At 44.5% G+C, this 22177-nt stretch overlaps 1 protein-coding gene across 3 annotated transcripts; it reads left to right on the top strand.

Annotated features, from left to right (window-relative positions):
* Positions 1–1710: 1710 nt before the first annotated feature.
* Positions 1711–4815, top strand: LOC123994044. Of its 3 annotated transcripts, none has more exons than XR_006831565.1 (5): positions 1718–1884; positions 2473–2581; positions 3243–3569; positions 3737–3847; positions 4221–4815. XR_006831565.1 is itself a non-coding variant. In XM_046296527.1 (5 exons), exons 2-5 carry the CDS (start codon positions 2637–2639, stop codon positions 4412–4414), a joined length of 696 nt encoding a protein of 231 aa, XP_046152483.1. In that variant the 5' UTR covers positions 1723–1884; positions 2473–2636; the 3' UTR covers positions 4415–4815. The 3 variants fall into 3 exon arrangements, 2 of the variants coding, with proteins under 2 accessions (XP_046152484.1, XP_046152483.1); XM_046296527.1 differs by having other exon boundaries at positions 1723–1884; positions 2473–2700; XM_046296528.1 differs by lacking the exon at positions 2473–2581 and having other exon boundaries at positions 1711–1884.
* The last annotated feature ends 17362 nt before the right edge of the window (positions 4816–22177 follow it).

The following is a 22177-nucleotide window of genomic DNA, read 5'->3' as shown; positions in this document are numbered from 1 at the left end:
TCCAGATCTGCCCGACAACCTGACTCTTCCAGTTCCGCCAGCCAGCCAGGATTTACTGGAGCCTACTACCTGCCTGAGCTTCCTCTCAGTACTGGGCTTCCTCTCAGTACTGGGCTTCCCCTCAGTACCGGGCTTCCCCTCAGTACCGGGCATCCCCTCAGTCCTGGGCTGCTTTGGTCCCGAGCTGCCCCTCAGTCCCGGGCTGCCCCTCTGTCCCGAGATGGCCCTCTGTCCTGAGATGCCCCTCTGTCCCGAGATGCCCCTCTGTCCTGAGATGCCCCTCTGTCCTGAGATGCCCCTCTGTCCCGAGCTGCCCCTCTGTCCCGAGCTGCCCCTCTGTCCCGAGCTGCCCCTCTGTCACGAGCTGCTCCTCAGTTATGTGGGGATCTGGGTGAGGACTATTAGGCCATGGTCGGCGGAGAGGGTGGATTATCCCAGGACGCGAAGGGGAGGAACTAGGACATTAATGGAGTGGGGTCCTCGTCCCGAGCCAGAACCGCCACCATGGACAGACGCCCACCCGGACCCTCCCTATGCTCTTGAGGTGCGTCCGGGAGTCCGCACCTTAGGGAGGGGGGGGGGGGGTTGTGACTCCTTGGTCATTGTATTTTGTGTTTTTGTTATATGTTTGGGTAGGCCAGGGTGTGACATGGGTTTATATGTTGTGTTTCGTATTGGTGTTTGTATTAATTGGGATTGTGTATGATTAGGGGTGTGTCTAGTTAGGCTTGGCTGCCTGAGGCGGTTCTCAATTGGAGTCAGGTGATTCTCGTTGTCTCGGATTGGGAACCGTATTTAGGTAGCCTGAGTTCGCTTTGTATTTTGTTGCCGTTTGTTCCTGTCTCTGTGTTGTAGTCACCAGATAGGCTGTAATTAGTTTCATTCCATTCTGTTGTTTTTGTATTTCAGTTATTTCATGTACCGCTATTCTGTTCATTAAAGTCATGAGTAACCTACACGCTGCATTTCGGTCCGACTTTCTTCATTCAACAGACGAACGCAGTTACAACTCTTCATAACATTTCACAAACAAAATGTTTATTTTAATACACTCTCACTTTGATTTTCTATGGAAAACCTTCACTCCCTACATGCGGGAACCATGAGAGGGCTCACAGTGAACACATGACCTGTGTGGTGTAACAGTGTTTCTCAACCATTATTTCAACTTGCACTTGACAACTGACTTGAGTTTGTGTCAGAGAAACACCGTAAGTGACACAACTAATAAAAGGGCATAGTGTTTCTCTAAATAACTTACAGTATAAGACTGAAACAAGGTTCTCACAGTGTAAATCTGGTGTGATCATTTATTTTGGATCACATTAAATCTTATAGCCCTAATATAAATCTAGTCTCAAGATCTCTTGTTCGCTTAAGTATATACGGGGTGGCAGGTAGCCTAGTGGTTAGAGCTTTGGAATAGTAACTGAAAGGTTGCAACATCGAATCCCCGAAGCTGACAAGGTAAAAAGCTGTTGTTCTGCCACTGAACAAGGCAGTTAACGCACTGTTCCTAGCCCATCATTGAAAATAAGAATTTGTTCTTAACCGGCTTGCCTAGTTAAATAAAGGTAGAAATAAATGTATCTTATCCTATATACTGAAATGTTTATGCATCGGTCTGTGAAATGAAGAAGTGAGATTATGGTTGTGTTCAAACATTTCCTTCCCCATCCCTGAAATGACACAATCATTTACATATTTTATTCAAATAGCCTAGTGACATTCTGATTTATAACGTGGACGGTAGTTTGTTGTTTGTAATCCAAGTTTGGGACTTCAATAAGGGAACCTATAGTTGCCACATCTGTAGATGCCTATTATAAAGGAACATGTTTATGATGTTTGGACTTCTGATTATGTCAGCAGAATCCTCTTATGGTAAGATACCCTTTTTTTTATACTGAGATATATATCTGTTTGTCTATGGAGGTCATGCAAATGAAAACAACAACAACAACAACCCAGTGTTATAAATGGTGTTGTAACTGAATAATTACAGCAGCATGCAACACTCTATTATGAAGAGAAAAGTAACAGTCTCAAATCAATGCCACTTATGTAGGATCATAGAGCATTGCAATATATACTGAACAAAAATATAGACCTAACACGTAAAGTGTTGGTCCTATTTTTCATGAGCTGAAATAAAAGATCCCAAAAATGTTCCATATGCACAAAAAGCTTATTTCTCAACATTTGTGCACAAATTTGTTTACATTGCTGTTAGTGAGGATTTCTCCTTTGCCAAGATAATCCATCCATCTGACAGATGTGACCTATCAAGAAACTGATTCAACAGCATGATCATTACACAGGTGCACCTTGTGTTGGGGACCATAAAAGGCCACTTTTGTCACACAACACAATGCCACAGATGTTTCAAGTTTTGAGGGAGCATGCAATTGGCAAGCTAACTGAAAGAATGTCCACTCAAGCTTTTTAATTTCTCTACCAACATCATTTTAGAGAATTTAGCAGTTCATCCAACCACCCTCACAACCGCAGACCACGCGTAACCATGCCCGCCCAGGACATCCACATCCGGCTTCTTTACCTGTGGGATTGTCTGAGTAGGGTGAGGATGGAGCTCAGGAGTTTGTTTGTAATAAAATCCCTTTTGTGGGGATTTTATGCTGATTGGCTGGTTTCCTTCTATGAACTTTAACTCAGTAAAATCTTTGAAATGGTTGCATGGTGAGTTCATATTTTCATTCAGTATAAATTGATGGTTAATTATTTTAAAAGACAAGCACAAGAAAATGATTTACTGGTCAAAAGATCAGTTCGGGCTATCATAATGTCACAAAGTGAATTAAGTGATAATTCCCGAGAAGAAGGTGTTTGGAGGATATATTGGCACGGGTGTTAGTCTCGAGACAAAGTCGAGGGCCGGCATACCATGCCAATATATCCTCCAAACACCGGTTTCACAGGAATTATCACATTTATACAATGGGTTGCCAACATATTCAAATATTGATGACATATTTTAATTAAAAACATTGATGAGACAGTTGATTGCACAGTCAGATGGAACAGAGTGAAATAGGCATTTTAACGTCATAGATTTAGCCAGTGGTAACTTGTGTAATAGGCACCTGCTGGGATGCGGTTTTAAACAATCAGCATTCAGGATTAGACCCACCAGTTAGATAAATGGTATTGATAAAGTTGTAGCAAAGGATTTACACTTATTATCACTATCAACAAAACAGCAATTTTTTTTCTATCCTCAGGCATGGTGACCTCCTGTAATGCTACACAGAACATGTCGTGTTACGGAGCTCTGGGAGGAACTGTCTATCTCCAGCTGATGAATGATGCCACAGGATCCGAATTCATATTCAAAAAAGACCCCACTGGTGCACAAACAGTGATATTCAAAATAAAACAAAACAAAATTGTCCATGAATTCATTAAAGCCAGATCAGAGTTCTTTATCAATAATGGAACATTAAAAATAAATAGCACAGAGAGGAGTGATTCTGCTGAATATTCTTTAGAAATCTTCAAGTCAGATGGACTTTACTTGGACACGAGAATAGTACAACTGATAATTGGAGGTGAGGAGCTAAAAAACACATCTATTTGCCAAATAAGAATATTCCATAGAAGCCAAAGGCAATTTATCTTGAACGCTTGAACGTTGTCATGCATGATTTGTGTTGGACTGTGTCAAACCCCCCACCCACCACCCACCACCACTATTTCTCCTCACCATATCATGCAGGAGGATCTTATGGCACTGCCATAGGATCACTAGTAGCTGTGGTCCTGGTCCTTGCAGTGGTGGTGGGAGCTTACTGTATTCGCAAGAGGAGGAACCCTCCACAGGCATCAGGTCAGTAATGTGACAGCCTAACAATCTAACACATCTAAAAAACGTCAAAGATAAACATCCACACCACTGATTACAACACTCAGTCAGCTCATGTGACTGTTGTTTCAGTATTGTGGCTCAATTTAGAATTTCTTTAGGTTGTTGTCCCTACATTGAATTAGTGTAGGCCTAGATACATTTCGATAGGCCTATTTCCAGATCTACAGATCGGTCAAGTGCATGTTAATGAGGTGAATGGATGCTATTTCTAAATCTGCAAATCAACATTAGAGCATATGTGGGTTGCTTCCATACCTCAAATGTTAAATGTCAACAAATGATCTGTGCAATACCCCCCCCCCACCCCCAAACTAATGTCAACATCTCCACACAGATGCTGTTGAGAGTCCAGAACTGGAATGTGATGACATCACGATTCTAAAGAAGAGGGAGAAACAGAGAGAGGTTCCAGAGGAGGTGGTGTATGGACAGATTGTAGTGCTGGAGGGTGCCAGACCAAACACGGAGAGAGACAGACCTGAGGGGCAGGAGGAGACTTTGTATGCTGGAATACAGCTTGGCCAATGAGAGCTGCATGTTTGAAGGGTTGGTCTTTAGAAGTGGTACTGAAGCCTTGTTTCTTCATTTGTTACTGTAACGAATTGGATTAACTTTCCCATATTACTGTTTATATTTCATGGCATTCAATGCTGAGGGTTTTGTACATTATTTACCTAAATAAATATCCCAACAAATGGACTGTCTACAGTTGTCATAGTCTCTCTGTTACTGATTTAATGTTTTATTTATCAATGTATAATTTTTTTTTTTACAAACTCTCAACAAGGTTATTGTGCAGTAGTAAAAGTTGTCATTCACTGCAGAAGTTTGTGATTGAAAGGATTGCCCACTATTGTGTCCTTCATGGAAGAATGGTTCCTTTTTTTGGTTATTTTCTTAATTTGCTTCTAATAAACAAACCCAATTCATCACGGTTTGAGCTCCCAGAAATTGCTATATAAATGCAGTCCATAATGATTTATTGTTATTCTGTCCAACTGCAACCCAAAAGGAATCAGTTACAACCGGTGGATGCCATCGATGAGTCACAAACAACCATTTGGGAAACATTATAAATTTGGTCCTCTCTGTTTCACTTTTTATTTCTCCTCTTAAATCGCCTTTTTCTTTCTTTCTTTCTTTCTTTCTTTCTTTCTTTCTTTCTTTCTTTCTTTCTTTCTTTCTTTCTTTCTCATTCATTTATTTTTTTGTAATGCCACAATCTTAAATGGACTGATATAGCCGACTAATTGTGAAGAAGAATTAATGTCAGTGATGAACAGCTTGTTCAGTATGTTAGAGCTGACCTCTTCCCTGACAAAACAAACGAGGTGTCATATTTCTTTACACTCAAAAGTACACTCTTAGAGGTGAATTCCATGTAGAACCCTCCGTGGAAAGGGGACAGCCGAAGAACACTTACTGTAAGTTCTAGATATAAACTTATTTTCTTAGAGTGTATTCTCACATCACTTTTTAACAACTTATCTGATATTACACATCAAGAGACATGAATTTAAGTTCCTCTTTCCTCTGAGTTAGAACTTAGAAAATCAGCTCAGAATACAGTACAGTATTGCTTCATTTGTTAACTTGCCCTGTGTTGTGAAGAGACATGAGGCTTTGTTTGGACTGTTGGTGAAGTTAGCAGGAGTATCTCATGATAAGACGTTTCTTTATGTGTCGATTTCCTTGTTTTACACATGATGTAAAGTGCCTTGTTTGTATCATGCAGAAAGTGAACCACTTGATCAAAGTTGTTTGTGGTATACTACAGGCTACTCAGAGTCACTTTTGTCAAATGAATCCCTCTCATAATGACTAATGACAGATACAGAGACAATATTCAAAACACTGCAAAAGACAGTTGTCTCGTTATTCATTGTCCTGTGATAATTATAACTGACTGAGGTACTGTTATGTTTTTTAATACCTTGATGTCATTGGTTTGGTTACACCGTTGCTTGTGTTCTCATCCATAAAATGAAACCTTAAAACTAGGACAGTGATAGTCAGTCACGACAGTGTCTATTTTCTGTTGATTTTCAGGCATGGATCCCTGTGATGCTACACTGGATGGAGCTCAGTGTTATGGAACTCTGGGAGGAACTGACTCTCTCCAGCTGATGACCATTGTCAGTGGAGTCCCTGACATATATTAAAAACCGACTCCAATGATGCTGATAAAAATATACTCCAAATTAGAAGAAAAAAATTATGAAAAAAAAATCCATTGAAACCAGAGCACACTTCTTTATCAACAACGGGACATGTAATATATATAACACAGAAAGCAGTTATTCATGTAACGTCGTTCGTCTGTTGTAAGAAGAGAGTCAGACCGAAATGCAGCGTGTAGGTTACTCATGACTTTAATGAAAGTATCGCGGTACATGAAATAACTGATATAAGAAAACAACAACAAAACGTGAAACTAATTACAGCCTATCTGGTGACTACAACACAGAGACAGGAACAAACACCCACAAAATACACAGCGAAAGTCAGGCTGTCTAAATACGGTTCTCAATCAGAGACAACGACATGCACCTGCCTCTGATTGAGAATCGCCTCAGGCAGCCAAGCCTAACTAGACACACCCCTAATCAGCCGCAATCCCAAATAATACAAACCCCAATACGAATACAACATATAAACCCATGTCACACCCTGGCCTACCCAAACATATAACAAAAACACAAAATACAATGACCAAGGCGTGACAGAACCCCCCCCCCTCTAAGGTGCAGGACTCCCGGATGCACCTCAAGAGCATAGGGAGGGTCCGGGTGGGCGTCTGTCCATGGTGGCGGTTCTGGCTCGGGACGTGGACCCCACTCCATAAATGTCCTAGTTCCTGCCCTTCGCGTCCTGGGATAATCCACCTTCTCCGCCGACCATGGCCTAATAGTCCTCACCCTGATCCCCACATAACTGAGGGGCAGCTCGGGACAGAGGGGCAGCTCGGGACCGAGGGGCAGCTCGGGACAGAGGGGCAGCTCAGGACAGCGGGGCAGCTCGGGACAGAGGGGCATCTCAGGACAGAGGGGCATCTCAGGACAGAGGGGCATCTCAGGACAGAGGGGCATCTTGGGACAGAAGCAGCCTGGTACTGAGGGGAAGCCCGGTACTGAGGGGAAGCCCGGTACTGAGGGGAAGCCCGGTACTGAGGGGAAACCCGGTACTGAGAGGAAGCCCAGTACTGAGAGGAAGCTCAGTACTGAGAGGAAGCTCAGGCAGGTAGTAGGCTGGGCAGACTGGGAGCACTGGCGGCGCTGGGCAGACTGGGAGCCCTGGCCGCGCTGGGCAGACTGGGAGCCTTGGCCGCGCTGGGCAGACTGGGAGCACTGGCCGCGCTGGGCAGACTGGGAGCACTGGCCGCGCTGGGCAGACTAGGAGCACTGGCGGCGCTGGACAGACAGGAGACTCTGGCAGGGCAGGAGAGGAGAAAGGCTCTGGCTGCGCTAAACAGGCGGGAGACTCCGGCAGCGCAGGAGAGGAGAAAAGCTCTGGCTGCGCTAAACAGGCGGGAGACTCCAACAGCGCAAGAGAGGAGAAAAGCGCTGGCTGCGCTGAACAGGCGAGGCGCACTGGAGGCGTGGTGCGTGGTGCTGGAACTGGTGGTACTGGCGCTAGGACACGCATAGGAAGCCTGGTGCGGGGAGCTGCTACCGGAGGACTGGTGTGTGGAGGTGGCACAGGATGGGCTAGACCGTGAAGGCGTACTGGAGATCTTGAGAGCAGTGTAGGCACAGGACGTGCAAGGCTAGGGATGTGCACAGGAGGCCTGGTGCGTGAGGCTGGCAACTTCACCAGCTGACTAACACGCACCTCAGGTTGAGTATAGAGCGCTAACTCAGGCGCTATCAAATCCCCGACACGATCCGTCGGACGAATATTATATCTATAGCACCAAGCTAGCAACTCCCTCATTACTCTCCTTCACAGTCTCTGATTCGCTCACCTCTAACACTGGCTCTGGTTCTGGTCTCCTCCTTGGCTCCTCACGATGAACAAGGAGAGTTGGCTCAGGTCTATCTCCTGACTCAGCCATACTCTCCCTAAGCCCTTAACCAATACATTTTTTGGGGTGACTTTCCGGTTTCCAACCGCGTCTCCGTGCTGCCTCCTCATACCTGCGCCTCTCCGTTTTATCCGCGTCTATTTCTTCCTTGGGACGGCGATATTCTCCCGGCTGCGCCCAGGGTCCTTTTCTGTCTCATTCCTCCTCCCATGTCCAAATCTCCAAGTGGTGCAGCCTCTCCCACTGCAACTGCTCTTCACGATTAACAGGGAGAGTAGGCTCAGGTCTGACTCCTGACTCAGCCACTCTCTCTCTACGCTCTCCCCCGTTACTTTCGGTTTTCGCTCTGCGTCGCCGTGCTTTCCTTTTCGACTCCATTCGTCTATAGCCCTCTTCGCATTGTTGTAGGGAATCCCAGGCGGGCTCCTGCAGTAGCTCTGGGTCGGCCACCCACCTGTCGATTTCTTCCCATGTAGTATACTCCATGCTTCTGCTGTCCATAACGTCCTCCAATACGAATACAACATATAAACCCATGTCACACCCTGGCCTACCCAAACATATAACAAAAACACAAAATACAATGACCATGGTGTGACAATGCAGCTGAATATAGACTAAAAACATTTAATTCAGATGGGGAAACATTAGGGACCAGAATACTACAACTGTTTATTGAAGGTACAGTAATTAGCTAACCCTTTGCAAATCTCAGATGAACAGCAGAAGGGTTTATGACACGATCAATCTTGAAGGGGCCAACGAATCGGGGAGCTAGTTTTTTGGGAAACCACTTTCAGGGGCACGTCCTTAGATGAAAGCCATACCTTTTGGCCTGGAGTGTAGACTGGGGCTGAAGCACGGCGACAGGTTAGTGTTATGCTGGTGAATGAGGACCCAAAAGCGACTTAACAGAAACAGAGTCTTTAATCCAGTCTTAAACAAAAACGATAATCCTGGATAAATCTCAGGTAAATACAAAACAGGAAAACTGAAATCCACTCGTCAGTAGAGAGGAACGACTGGAGACGCGACCACAGACTGCAGGTCGCTTCGGGAAGGCACAGGCCGTAGCTGACATAGACACCTGCTCACACGCAGCATCTGAAGAAGGCAAAAACACGACAGGGCGGAACAAGGACACAGAACAGCAAACATCAAACAAGGATCCGACAAGGACAGAAGCGGAAAACAGAGGGAGAAATAGGGACTCTAATCAGAGGGCAAAATAGGGGACAGGTGTGAAAGAGCAAATGAGGTAGTAAGGAGAATGAGGAACAGCTGGGAGCAGGAACGGAACGATAGAGAGAGAGAGCGAGAGAGGGAGAGAGGGAGGGGGAGAGAGAGGGACAGAAAGAGGGAAAGAACCTAATAAGACCAGCAGAGGGAAACGAATAGAAGGGGAAGCACAGGGACAAGACATGATAATCAATGACAAAACATGACAGTTAGCTTGGGATTGGGTCCTGGCGGAGGCACGAAGAGCAGCACGGGCCCTCCTCCAGGTGCGACGACAACAGCGCATGTGGTCCTGTACTGAGGGCACCGCTACTTCAACCTCTTGGGCAGGGAACAATGGAGGTTTGTAACCCAGAGCACGCTTAAAGGGAGACATACCTGATGAGGCGTTGATGAGGGTGTTGTGGGCATATTCCACCCAGGGTAGCTGGGCACTCCAATAGGAAGGGTTAGCCGAAGTCACACAGCGTATTGCAGTTTCCAACTCCTGGTTGGCCCGCTCGTTCTGGCTGTTGGTCTGGGGGTGATATCCAAATGAAAGGCTAATATTAATACCCAGAGCTGTGCAGAAGGCCGTCCATACCTGGGATGTAAACTGGGGGTCCTCTGTCAGAAACAATGTCACTACGGATGCCATGCAGCCACAAAACATGGGATACCAGCAGGTCCAGAGTCTCCTGGGGGTAAGGGAACACCCCCCTGAAATGGACAAAAATGAATGGGAAGTCATTGGCACTGGACAAACCATATACACGGTGTCCAATACCACTCAATTCGGCGTTGTTTCGTTCAAAGTTGATTGCAAATGCCATATGGCAAATGCCAGGTGTAACACTTTAAAAATCCACGCTCCACCGTGGTTTTTCATATTGCAAATGCAACACAAGTCAACATCCAAAAGTAAAATTTTGAAAAAGTGAAAAAAAAATCAAAAACCTATCACCCCCTTAAAAAAGTGCTTTCTGGACCGTTTTTCGAAATTCTTTCGATTTTTTTTGTCAATTACACATGTGTAAGTACTGTATGAATATACTTTTGTCCAATTATATTATCATAATATATCTAAATATTTTTTAACTTGTGCATAAGAGGCACATGTTTTCTCCATTTGCAATATGATTTCATACGAAGTCAAAAAAACTTCACACACCCTTAAAAAAGTGCTTTCTGGACCGTTTTTCGAAATTCTTTTGAATTTTTTTGTCAATTACACATGTATAAGAAATGTATCAACATACTTTAGTCATTTTATTATCATCATTTTTTTTTACTTGTGCACAAGGCATATGTTTTGCTCCTTTCCATCGCTCGTTGTGTTGATTTCATCATGTCCAATTGGTGATGTTTTTTTCACTGTTGAATCATATTGCAAGTGCACGTGCATTTGCAATATGTTTCAATGGGCATTTACCATCACGAATTTGGCATGCTCAAAAGTCAAACTATACTTTGCTCAAACTATACTTTTGTCACCGTTTATTATCGTATTTTTTTAACTTGTGCATAAGGCATATGTTTTGTCCATTTGCAATATGATTTCATAGGAAGTCAAAAGTCAAAGTCAAAAGTCACTTTTTTGGGGGCCAAATGCCATAAGAAATTTGACATGCTCAACAATCCTGCAGAAATGCAAAATTGACTGGCCTGATGAACACACGATGGCCGGGCAGTGATAGTTGCTCCTTTCCATCGCTCGTTGTGTTGATTTCATCATGTCCATTTGGTGATGTTTTTTCACTGTTGAATCATATTGGATTTGAATCATGTGCATTTGCAATATGTTTCAATGGGCATTTACCATCACGAATTTGGCATGTTCAGAAATCATGCAGACTTGCAAAATTGACTGGCCCGATGAACTCGGGATGGCCAGGCAGTGATTCTGGTTTCTCTTCATCGCTCGTTAGGGTTGATTTCAGAATGTCACTTCGGTGATGGTACCTCACTGTTTAAAAATATTGCAAATGGACTAGAGTCACCATCAAGTCACCGTCCATCAGTCAATTAGATATCATTCTGACACCAAACTGATACAAACTGACACCAAACCCACTTTTTCCAACTCGCTTAGTAGCCAACTATCACATACTTCAGAGCTGGCCCAAAATTCACAATGCCTTCTGTTCAAACCATAAAACGTAAAACATGTAGTTACGTTCCAGCTGCGGGTCCAGTTCTGATGTTATGTGTAGACCTAGCTGAGGCGACCCCGAATCCCAAGTTTCGGCTCGATAGGTCATTTGGTGCCCAAGCAAGACCCTAATTGGTGCTGAAAATCCACTTTTTTCCATGCCTTGCTACGGGGTCCTTGAATGAGCTATTGGACAGAAACGTTGGGGTCCGTCTATATGGGCCGAGGCGAATGCAATGCACCTAGTCTTGGGACATTTCTAAATGTCGTCATTTTCGTGATGCAAAAATGAACTGAAGTTATTGCAAATGTACGAGGCTGTTTCTCGGTCCGAGAACCGTCTAGAGCCACATAACTCACCATGCACTATCGACCTGAGGTCTAGAACAGGTTTCTAAAGTTTCAGAACTCTAGGTCTGACGGTTCTTTAACCTCTTACCTCCACCCGACACGCAGGCGTCCCATCTAGACATCTGGAAATGCAAATGCGCTACGCTAAATGCTAATAGCACTCGTTAAAACTCAAACGTTCATTAAAACACACATGCAGGGTACTGAATTAAAGCTACACTCGTTGTGAATCCAGCCAACAAGTCAGATTTTTAAAATGCTTTTCGGCGAAAGCATGAGAAGCTATAATCTGATAGCATGCAACACCCCTAAAGACCCACAGGGGACGTAAACAAATTAATTAGCATAGTCGGCGCTACACAAAATGCAGAAATAAAATATAAAACATTCATTACCTTTGACCATCTTCTTTGTTGGCACTCCTAGATGTCCCATAAACATCACTATTGGGTCTTTTTTTCCGATTAAATCGGTCCATATATAGCCTAGATATCGATCTATGAAGAGTGTGTGATCAACTAAAAAAATAGTGTTTTTTTTTTTCATTTTTTTTTTCATTTTTTTTAATTAAAAAAGTTGACGATAAACTTTCACAAAACACTTCGAAATACTTTTGTAATGCAACTTTAGGTATTAGTAAACGTTAATAATCGATCAAATTGATCACGAGGCGATGTATATTCTACAGCTGTACGTCTTGAAATAATGTCCTGATAAATCTCAACCAAAATATCCGGTCGGAGACCGGATGAAATGGGCTGTCTCTTGTCCGTTTGACCAAGAAACAAATCCTAGGCAAATGACAAGACTGTTTTTTTCAAGGTCGCTGCACTCAGAGCAAGCTACAGTCAAGCCGGGCATCTCGTTGAACTCGGCACAGTCTGGAGACTATGGTGATGCCATTTTTAGTGTTCATTTCAGAATGCCATTTTGGTGAAGGTCCCTCTCCGTTTAAACATATTGCAAATGTACAAAAGTCAACTAGCAAGTCAGTGTCCATCAGTCAATTAGATGTCATTCTGACACCAAACTGATACCAACTGACACCAAACCCACTTTTTCAGACTCATTTAGAAGCCAACCATCACATATTTCAGAGCAGGCCCATTATTCAAAGTGCCTTCAGTATAAAAAACGTAAAACACATAGTTACGTTCTAGCTGCGGGTCCAGTTCGGACATTATGTGTAGGCCTATGTGAGGCAACCCCGAATCCCAGGTTTCGGCTTGATAAATCCTTCGGTGCCCGAGCAAGACCCTAATTGGTGCTGAAAATCCACTTTTTTCCATGCCTTGCTACGGGGTCCTTGAATGAGATATCGGACAGAAACATCGGGGTCCGTCTCTATGGGCCGAGCCGGTTTCAATGCACCTAGTCTTATGTCTCTGAGACTTTTCTAAATGTTGTCATTTTCGTAATGGTCAAAATTAATTGAAGTCATTGCAAATGTACGGGGCTGTTTCTCTGTCCGAGAACCTTCTAGAGCCAAGTAACTCACCACGCACTATCGACCTGAGGTCTAGAAAAGGTTTCTAAAGTTTCAGAACTCTACGTCTGACGGTTCTTTTTTAGCTCGAACAAAGCTAACTATTGCAGGCAGTGTCTGTCTCTACGCACCCCAATACGTCCCTCCTTCCAAGCTGTGTGTGTGTGTGTGTGTGATTTAGTTTTTCTTTTAAATTTTATGGAGAAAATGACTGATTTACAGTTCATGGGGGTTGCCTAATCACACATATGAAATTTTGGAAAGATCTGACTTTTTTAACCCTTCGAAACAGCCCCTGTGACACCAATTATGGCACTTCCGGTTGGCACAGGAAGCTATAAGTAAACACATATCCTCATTGGGGTATGCCTTTACAGAATCCTGAGTTTTAAGTGTTTACGTTAAGAACTGACCGATTTACACAGGGTTGTCATCGAAGACAGGTTCATAAGGCATGCATAACCGACATAGGCTTCAGGTTGACTTTAGAGGAACAGGCAATGTATTCCTATGGGGAGAGATGTGATTGTAATCTGTGAGATCAAAAAACCCTGTTTTACTGTTAAGGGTTATTGCCACACGGTCAAGGTTAGGCTTTCACAGATCGGGAGGACCTCAGGATCGTACCTGAGGTCGAATTGTGCTTCTCACCCTAACGGTTCTCCCACTGTCACCCAAAAGCAAATTACATTTAGGGCCAGGCTTCATTTTGGGCCTACTTTTTTTCACGGTCGCTAGACTCATCGAGCTACGGTCAAGCGGGGCATCTCGTTGAACTCGGCACGGCCTAGAGAATATGGAAATGCCATTGCAGGCTGTGTGTGTCTTTAAGCACTGCACTTTGTCACTCCACCCTTGCTGTGTGTGTGTGTGTGTGTGTGTGTGTGTGTGTGTGTGTGTGTGTGTGTGTGTGTGTGTGTGTGTGTGTGTGTGTGTGTGTGTGTGTGTGTGTGTGTGTGTGTGTGTGTGTGTGTGTGTGTGTGTGTGTGTGTGTGTGTGTGTGTGTGAGAGAGAGCTTTTCTTTGACTTCTGTTGGGAGAAATGACTGATTTACAGTTCATGGGGGTTGCCTAATCACACATATGAAGTTTTGAAAAGATCTGACCTTTTTAACCCTTGGAAACAGCACCTATGACACCATTTTAAGGCACTTCCGCTTTACACAGGAAGCTGAAAGTGAACACATATCCTCCTTGGGGTAGGCAATTATAGAATTTTGAGTTTTAAGTCTTTATGTTAAGAACTGACTTATTTACGGAGGGTTTAGTGAGTGTGTGTTATTTCAGAAAATCACAGAAATCTTGCAGAGCTCCAAAGCACACTTTAAAAAGATTTGTATGAACACGCTGCAACTGGATCTGTAACTGTTTAAAAGAAAAACTATTTTTGAACATCACCAATTTGACATTGTATGATTTCTCTTAATGATGATAGATAAATGGCTAGTTCTTTTTTTATTGACACTGGAGGCTCCTTGACTTTGACGTGAAGCGGAAAAATGATTGCTATATTTTCATTTTGGACCTTTAATCCAAGAAAAATGGCCATAACTCAAAAACCGTTGAGACCTAGACGCCATCTTGTTCGGGGCCAACTGCCCATTATGCCAAACCTATGCTCACCAAGTTTCGGCTTCAAAATATTTTCCATTTAGGAGATAACGCCATGTCGTGATTCGTAATGTTTTGTACATTTGCAATATGATTGCTTATGCCCTGTTGTGGGATTTACCGGGACAGCGGAAAAATGACCAAAATTTGATTATTTTATCAAACGGAAACCGAATGTCCGAGAGAGTTCGTTTGATGACTTCCCGGAAGATCAAAATGTTCCCTTAAGGTATGTAACAGTGGATGCAATGAAACAACCTTCATGCTAAAATGTTGTTCTGTCTCTGTTTCCTCTCTTTTACCCAGAGATCGGGGGTGGTAGCAGGGTCTCTGGCAGCCGTAGTCCTTGTCCTAGTGATGGTGTTGGCAGTTAGCTGTGTTCAGAAGAACAAGAAACCTCCAAAGAATTCAGGTTAAGGGATATTTAGCTGTAGCTCTTAATTTCTCTCAAGTACTACTATTTCTCTCTCTCTCTCTCTCTCTCTCTCTCTCTCTCTCTCTCTCTCTCTCTCTCTCTCTCTCTCTCTCTCTCTCTCTCTCTCTCTCTCTCTCTCTCTCTCGTTAATGTTGACAGTCAGGATGTGGAATACATTGATGTCAGGATACTGAAGAAGCAGATGAGACAGAAGGAAAGAAGGTGGATTACGAACAGGTGGAGGGGGTCCCCAGCAGCCAATGGAGATGGAGTATGGACAGATTAAAACATTAGAGGGTCCCCAGTGGAAGACACACCAGAGGAGGGGGACTGTGTGTACACCAGGGTACGCAAAGGCCAGTGAGCAAGGTACTGTCTAGATTCAATATGATAGAAGGAGGCTGATTTATAGGAAAGTACTATGCAGTGTCTTTCTTTCTATTTTCATATCATCCCTAAAAGGTATTGCATATTTAACAGATTTTGTCCCATTATTACTTGATTCAGGTTTTCAAATGTGGGCATTACTTAATTTGTAATATGTTCACAAAGTCTTAAAGATCAGTCAAGTTAAATCATTCAGAGAACTAAGTTCAGATCTCCATTTGCCAAAGTGAGATTTATTTAGCTATTTAAAGCTAAGATACTATTTACTGAAACACCCCAACTGCGTAAAAAATGAAGGGTGAGCCCTCTCCCATAGAAAAAGACAGAATCAATACTCAGAAAAGGGCAACTAGTAGTAAACAAATAATACAACTATACCAATCTGTTGCTGTCATGCCACAGAGCAATACTCTGCAAACTAAGTGCAAGCTGGAATCTGAATTTAGGGAGACCATTGAAAATGGGAGGCAGTCTGTCGGCATACTCATACCTTTATCAATGGAACATCATTAGTAGAAGGTACTTTCTCACTCCATGTCACACCCTGATCTGTTTCATCTGTCTTGTCTTGTGCTTCACCCCCCCACCAGGTTTCTCCCATTTGTCCCCATTTTCTCCAGTGTATTTATACCTGTGTTTTCTGTTTGCCTGTTGCCAGTTTGTCTTCTCCCGTCAAGTCCTACAAGTGTGTTCCCATGTATGTTTTCTGTGCTCTAGTTTTAGTTTTTCCTGGTCTTCACAGTTTTTACCATTCTGCCTGCCCTGACCCTGAGACTGCCTTCCATTCTGTACCTTTATGAAACTTCCCTGGAATACTGACCTTTCCCTGCCCCCTGTTTTGTAAATAAACATCTGTGATTCAAACTGTCTGCATCTGGGTCTTGTCTTGAGTCTTGATACTCCAGACACAATGTTGAAGATAAGAAAAGAAAGAACCAGTGAATACTGGAGAAAATGTGGGGAATTATTCAGAAACTATCTACATATTGTTGGGTCTTGTTATACAATAATACACTTCTGGAATTATGTTTTTGACTTTGTAAACAATGTATTTAAATGCTCCCTGGCAAAGGACCCAAAGAGTGCCATCCTTGGACTAATCCCTGAACGGTTTCCAAATGCCTATCTATTGAATATCATCTTGTCTGCAACAAATAAATGTATTACAGCACATTGGATAAATAAGGACATTCATACTATGGAAGAGTGGACTTGTAGAGTGAAATAAATGTATTTCATGGAAAATATCACCATAAAATAAGACTGCAAACAAATACAGTACCACCTACTCATTGAAGGGTTTCTTTATTTTTTACTATTTTCTACATTGTAGAATAATAGTGAAGACATCAGAACTATGAAATAACACATATGGAATCATGTAGTTACCAACATTTTTTTAAACAAATCAAAACATATTTCATATTTTTGATTCTTCAAAGTACCCACCCTTTGCCTTGACAGCTTTGCACACTCTTGGCATTCTCTCAACCAGCTTCACCTTGAATGATTTCCCAACAGTCTTGAAAGAGTTCCCACATATGCTGAGCACTTGTTGGCTGCTTATCCTTCACTCTGTGGTCCAACTCATCCCAAACCATCACAATTGGGTTGAGGTCAGGTGACTGTGGAGGCCAGGTCATCTGATGCAGCACTCCATCACTCTCCTTCTTGGTCAATTAGCCATTCACAGCCTGGAGGTCCTGTTGAAAAACAAATGATAATCCCACTAAGTGCAAACCAGATGGGATGGTGTATTGCTTACACAGAGTCAAGCGCAAAGACAAGAGAGATTTTCCAATGCCTTGCAAAGAAGGACACCTATTGGTAGATAGGCAATAAAAAAGCAAAAATAGGAATTGGGTGTAGAGCCACCTAGGCAGAAAGAGAAGGGGGTCCGTAATGACCCAGGGTATCTGTGGCCACTACCAATAAATGATCTAATGTTGAGACCTAACCGCTAAATTGGTCAAGATACATTAGCCAATCTAACACACTAAGATCTAACAGCAATTGATCTGGAGTATTTTAGCAGAAAGGTGAGAATCAGATCTACGCGCATCTAGGTCTGATTATAACACGAAGAAGGGAAGCCTAATATAGCGGAATGAGATACGAGATATTAAAGTCAAAAGAACAAGCAACAACAGAAAAATAGGCTGCTGACTAGGGATTTACGACCCCTGGAAAATAGCTTATAGGTTGTAATACGGGTGAGACCTAATGTCCGATAGACACCTCTATAGATAAAGTTTCAAGAAAGGAAAAACACAGATCCGTAATGGCGCGAAGGTATCTATGTTGAGACCTAACCGTTAACTTGGCCAATATACATTAGCCGATCTAACATACTAAGATCTAACAGTAATTGATCTAAAGTATATTAGCAGTGTAACGGCGTTCGTCTGTTGAAGAAAGAGAGTCGGACCGAAATGCAGCGTGTTGGTTACTCATGACTTTAATTAACTGAATCGCGGTACATGAAATAACTGAATACTAAATACAAAAACAACAGAACGGAACGTGAAACTTATTACAGCCTATCTGGTGAAATACTACACAAAGATAGGAACAAACACCCACGAAATACAAAGCCAAACTCAGGCTGCCTAAATACGGTTCCCAATCAGAGACAACGAGAATCACCTGACTGATTGAGAATCGCCTCAGGCAGCCAAGCCTATTCAACACCCCTAATCAGCTGCGATCCCACATACTACAAACCCCAATACGAAAACAACATATAAATGTCATGTTTTGTCATTGATTATCATGTCTTGTCCCTGTGCTTCCCTTCTATTCGTTTCCCTCTGCTGGTCTTATTAGGTTCTTTCCCTCTTTCTATCCCTCTCTCTCCCCCTCCCTCTCTCCCTCTTTTGCTCTCTCTCTCTATCGTTCCGTTCCTGCTCCCAGCTGTTCCTCATTCTCCTAACTACCTCATTTACTCTTTCACACCTGTCCCCTATTTTGCCCTCTGATTAGAGTCCCTATTTCTCCCTCTGTTTTCCGCTTCTGTCCTTGTCGGATCCTTGTTTGATGTTTGCTGTTCTGTGTCCTTGTTCCGCCCTGTCGTGTTTTTGCCTTCTTCAGATGCTGCGTGTGAGCAGGTGTCTATGTCAGCTACGGCCTGTGCCTTCCCGAAGCGACCGGCAGTCTGTGGTCGCGTCTCCAGTCGTTCCTCTCTACTGACGAGTGGATTTCAGTTTTCCTGTTTTGTATTTACCTAAGATAATATCCAGGATTATCGTTTTTGTTTAAGACTGGAATAAAGACTCTGTTTCTGTTAAGTCGCTTTTGGGTCCTCATTCACCAGCATAACAGAAGGATCCGACCAAGAATGGACCCAGCGACTACGGATTCTCGCAACACTGCCGTCGAGATCCAGGGAGCAATGCTCGGCAGACACGAGCAGGAATTGTCTGCTGCTCGTCATGCCGTTGAGACCCTGGCCGCTCAGGTCTCCGACCTCTCAGGACAGTTTCAGAGTCTTCGTCTCGTGCCACCAGCTACTTCCTGGTCTTCCGAGTCTCCGGAACCTAGGGTTAATAACCCACCATGTTACTCTGGGCAGCCCACTGAGTGCCGCTCCTTTCTCACCCAGTGTGATATTGTGTTCTCTCTCCAGCCCAACACATACTCAAGAGAGAGAGCTCGGATCGCTTACGTCATATCACTCCTTACTGGTCGGGCTCGGGAGTGGGGCACAGCTATCTGGGAGGCAAGGGCTGAGTGTTCTAACGATTATCAGAACTTTAAAGAGGAGATGATACGGGTTTTTGATCGTTCAGTTTTTGGGAAGGAGGCTTCCAGGGCCCTGGCTTCCCTATGTCAAGGTGATCGATCCATAACGGATTACTCTATAGAGTTTCGCACTCTTGCTGCCTCCAGTGACTGGAACGAGCCGGCGTTGCTCGCTCGTTTTCTGGAGGGACTCCACGCTGAGGTTAAAGAGTGAGATTCTCTCCCGGGAGGTTCCTTCCAGCGTGGACTCTTTGATTGCACTCGCCATCCGCATAGAACGACGGGTAGATCTTCGTCACCGAGCTCGTGGAAGAGAGCTCGCGTTAACGGTGTTCCCCCTCTCCGCATCTCAACCATCTCCTCCCACCGGCTCAGAGACTGAGCCCATGCAGCTGGGAGGTATTCGCATCTCGACTAAGGAGAGGGAACGGAGAATCACCAACCGCCTTTGCCTCTATTGCGGTTCTGCTGGACATTTTGTCATTTCATGTCCAGTAAAAGCCAGAGCTCATCAGTAAGCGGAGGGCTACTGGTGAGCGCTACTACTCAGGTCTCTCCATCAAGATCCTGTACTACCTTGTCGGTCCATCTACGCTGGACCGGTTCGGCTGCTTCCTGCAGTGCCTTGATAGACTCTGGGGCTGAGGGTTGTTTTATGGACGAAGCATGGGCTCGGAAACATGACATTCCTCTCAGACAGTTAGGGAAGCCCACGCCCATGTTCGCCTTAGATGGTAGTCTTCTCCCCAGTATCAGATGTGAGACACTACCTTTAACCCTCACAGTGTCTGGTAACCACAGTGAGACCATTTCCTTTTTGATTTTTCGTTCACCTTTTACACCTGTTGTTTTGGGTCATCCCTGGCTAGTATGTCATAATCCTTCTATTAATTGGTCTAGTAATTCTATCCTATCCTGGAACGTTTCTTGTCATGTGAAGTGTTTAATGTCTGCTATCCCTCCTGTTTCTTCTGTCCCCTCTTCTCAGGAGGAACCTGGTGATTTGACAGGAGTGCCGGAGGAATATCATGATCTGCGCACGGTCTTCAGTCGGTCCAGAGCCAACTCCCTTCCTCCTCACCGGTCGTATGATTGTTGTATTGATCTCCTTCCGGGGACCACTCCCCCTCGGGGTAGACTATACTCTCTGTCGGCTCCCGAACGTAAGGCTCTCGAGGATTATCTGTCTGTTTCTCTCGACGCCGGTACCGTGGTGCCTTCTTCCTCTCCCGCCGGAGCGGGGTTTTTTTTTGTTAAGAAGAAGGACGGTACTCTGCGCCCCTGCGTGGATTATCGAGGGCTGAAAGACATAACGGTTAAGAATCGTTATCCGCTTCCCCTTATGTCGTCAGCCTTCGAGATTCTGCAGGGAGCCAGGTTCTTTACTAAGTTGGACCTTCGTAACGCTTACCATCTCGTGCGCATCAGAGAGGGGGACGAGTGGAAAACGGCATTTAACACTCCGTTAGGGCATTTTGAATACCGGGTTCTGCCGTTCGGTCTCGCTAATGCTCCAGCTGTCTTTCAGGCATTAGTTAATGATGTACTGAGAGACATGCTGAACATCTTTGTTTTCGTTTAACTTGACGATATCCTGATTTTTTCACCGTCACTCGAGATTCATGTTCAGCACGTTCGACGTGTACTCCAGCGCCTTTTAGAGAATTGTCTCTACGTGAAGGCTGAGAAGTGCGCCTTTCATGTCTCCTCTGTCACATTTCTCGGTTCTGTTATTTCCGCTGAAGGCATTCAGATGGATCCCGCTAAGGTCCAGGCTGTCAGCGATTGGCCCGTTCCTAAGTCACGTGTCGAGTTGCAGCGCTTTCTCGGTTTCGCTAATTTCTATCGGCGGTTCATTCGTAATTTCGGTCAAGTGGCTGCCCCTCTCACAGCTCTTACTTCTGTCAAGACGTGCTTTAAGTGGTCCGGTTCCGCCCAGGGAGCTTTTGATCTCCTCAAGAAGCGTTTTACATCCGCTCCTATCCTTGTTACTCCTGACGTCACTAAACAATTCATTGTCGAGGTTGACGCTTCAGAGGTGGGCGTGGGAGCCATTCTGTCCCAGCGCTTCCATTCTGACGATAAGGTCCATCCTTGCGCTTATTTTTCTCATCGCCTGTCGCCATCGGAACGCAACTATGATGTGGGTAACCGCGAACTGCTCGCCATCCGCTTAGCCCTAGGCGAATGGCGACAGTGGTTGGAGGGGGCGACCGTCCCTTTTGTCGTTTGGACTGACCATAAGAACCTTGAGTACATCCGTTCTGCCAAACGACTTAATGCACGTCAAGCTCGTTGGACGTTGTTTTTCGCTCGTTTCGAGTTCGTGATTTCTTATCGCCCGGGAAATAAGAACACCAAGCCTGATGCCTTATCCCGTCTCTTTAGTTCTTCTGTGGCTTCTACCGACCCCGAGGGGATTCTCCCTGAAGGGCGTGTTGTCGGGTTGACTGTCTGGGGAATTGAGAGACAGGTAAAGCAAGCACTCACTCACACTGCGTCGCCGTGCGCTTGTCCTAGTAACCTTCTTTTCGTTCCTGTCTCTACTCGTCTGGCTGTTCTTCAGTGGGCTCACTCTGCCAAGTTAGCTGGCCACCCCGGCGTTTGGGGTACGCTTGCTTCTATTCGCCAGCGGTTTTGGTGGCCTACTCAGGAGCGTGACACGCGCCGTTTCGTGGCTGCTTGTTCGGACTGCGCGCAGACTAAGTCAGGTAACTCTCCTCCTGCCGGTCGTCTCAGACCGCTTCCCATTCCTTCTCGACCATGGTCTCACATCGCCTTAGACTTTATTACCGGTCTGCCTTCGTCTGCGGGGAAGACTGTGATTCTTACGGTTGTCGATAGGTTCTCTAAGGCGGCACATTTCATTCCCCTCGCTAAGCTTCCTTCCGCTAAGGAGACGGCACA

This window comes from Oncorhynchus gorbuscha, linkage group LG13 (genome assembly GCF_021184085.1).
Source record: "Oncorhynchus gorbuscha isolate QuinsamMale2020 ecotype Even-year linkage group LG13, OgorEven_v1.0, whole genome shotgun sequence".
Classification (NCBI taxonomy): Eukaryota; Metazoa; Chordata; class Actinopteri; order Salmoniformes; family Salmonidae; genus Oncorhynchus; species Oncorhynchus gorbuscha.
This window is presented reverse-complemented; position numbering and strand designations above follow the sequence as displayed.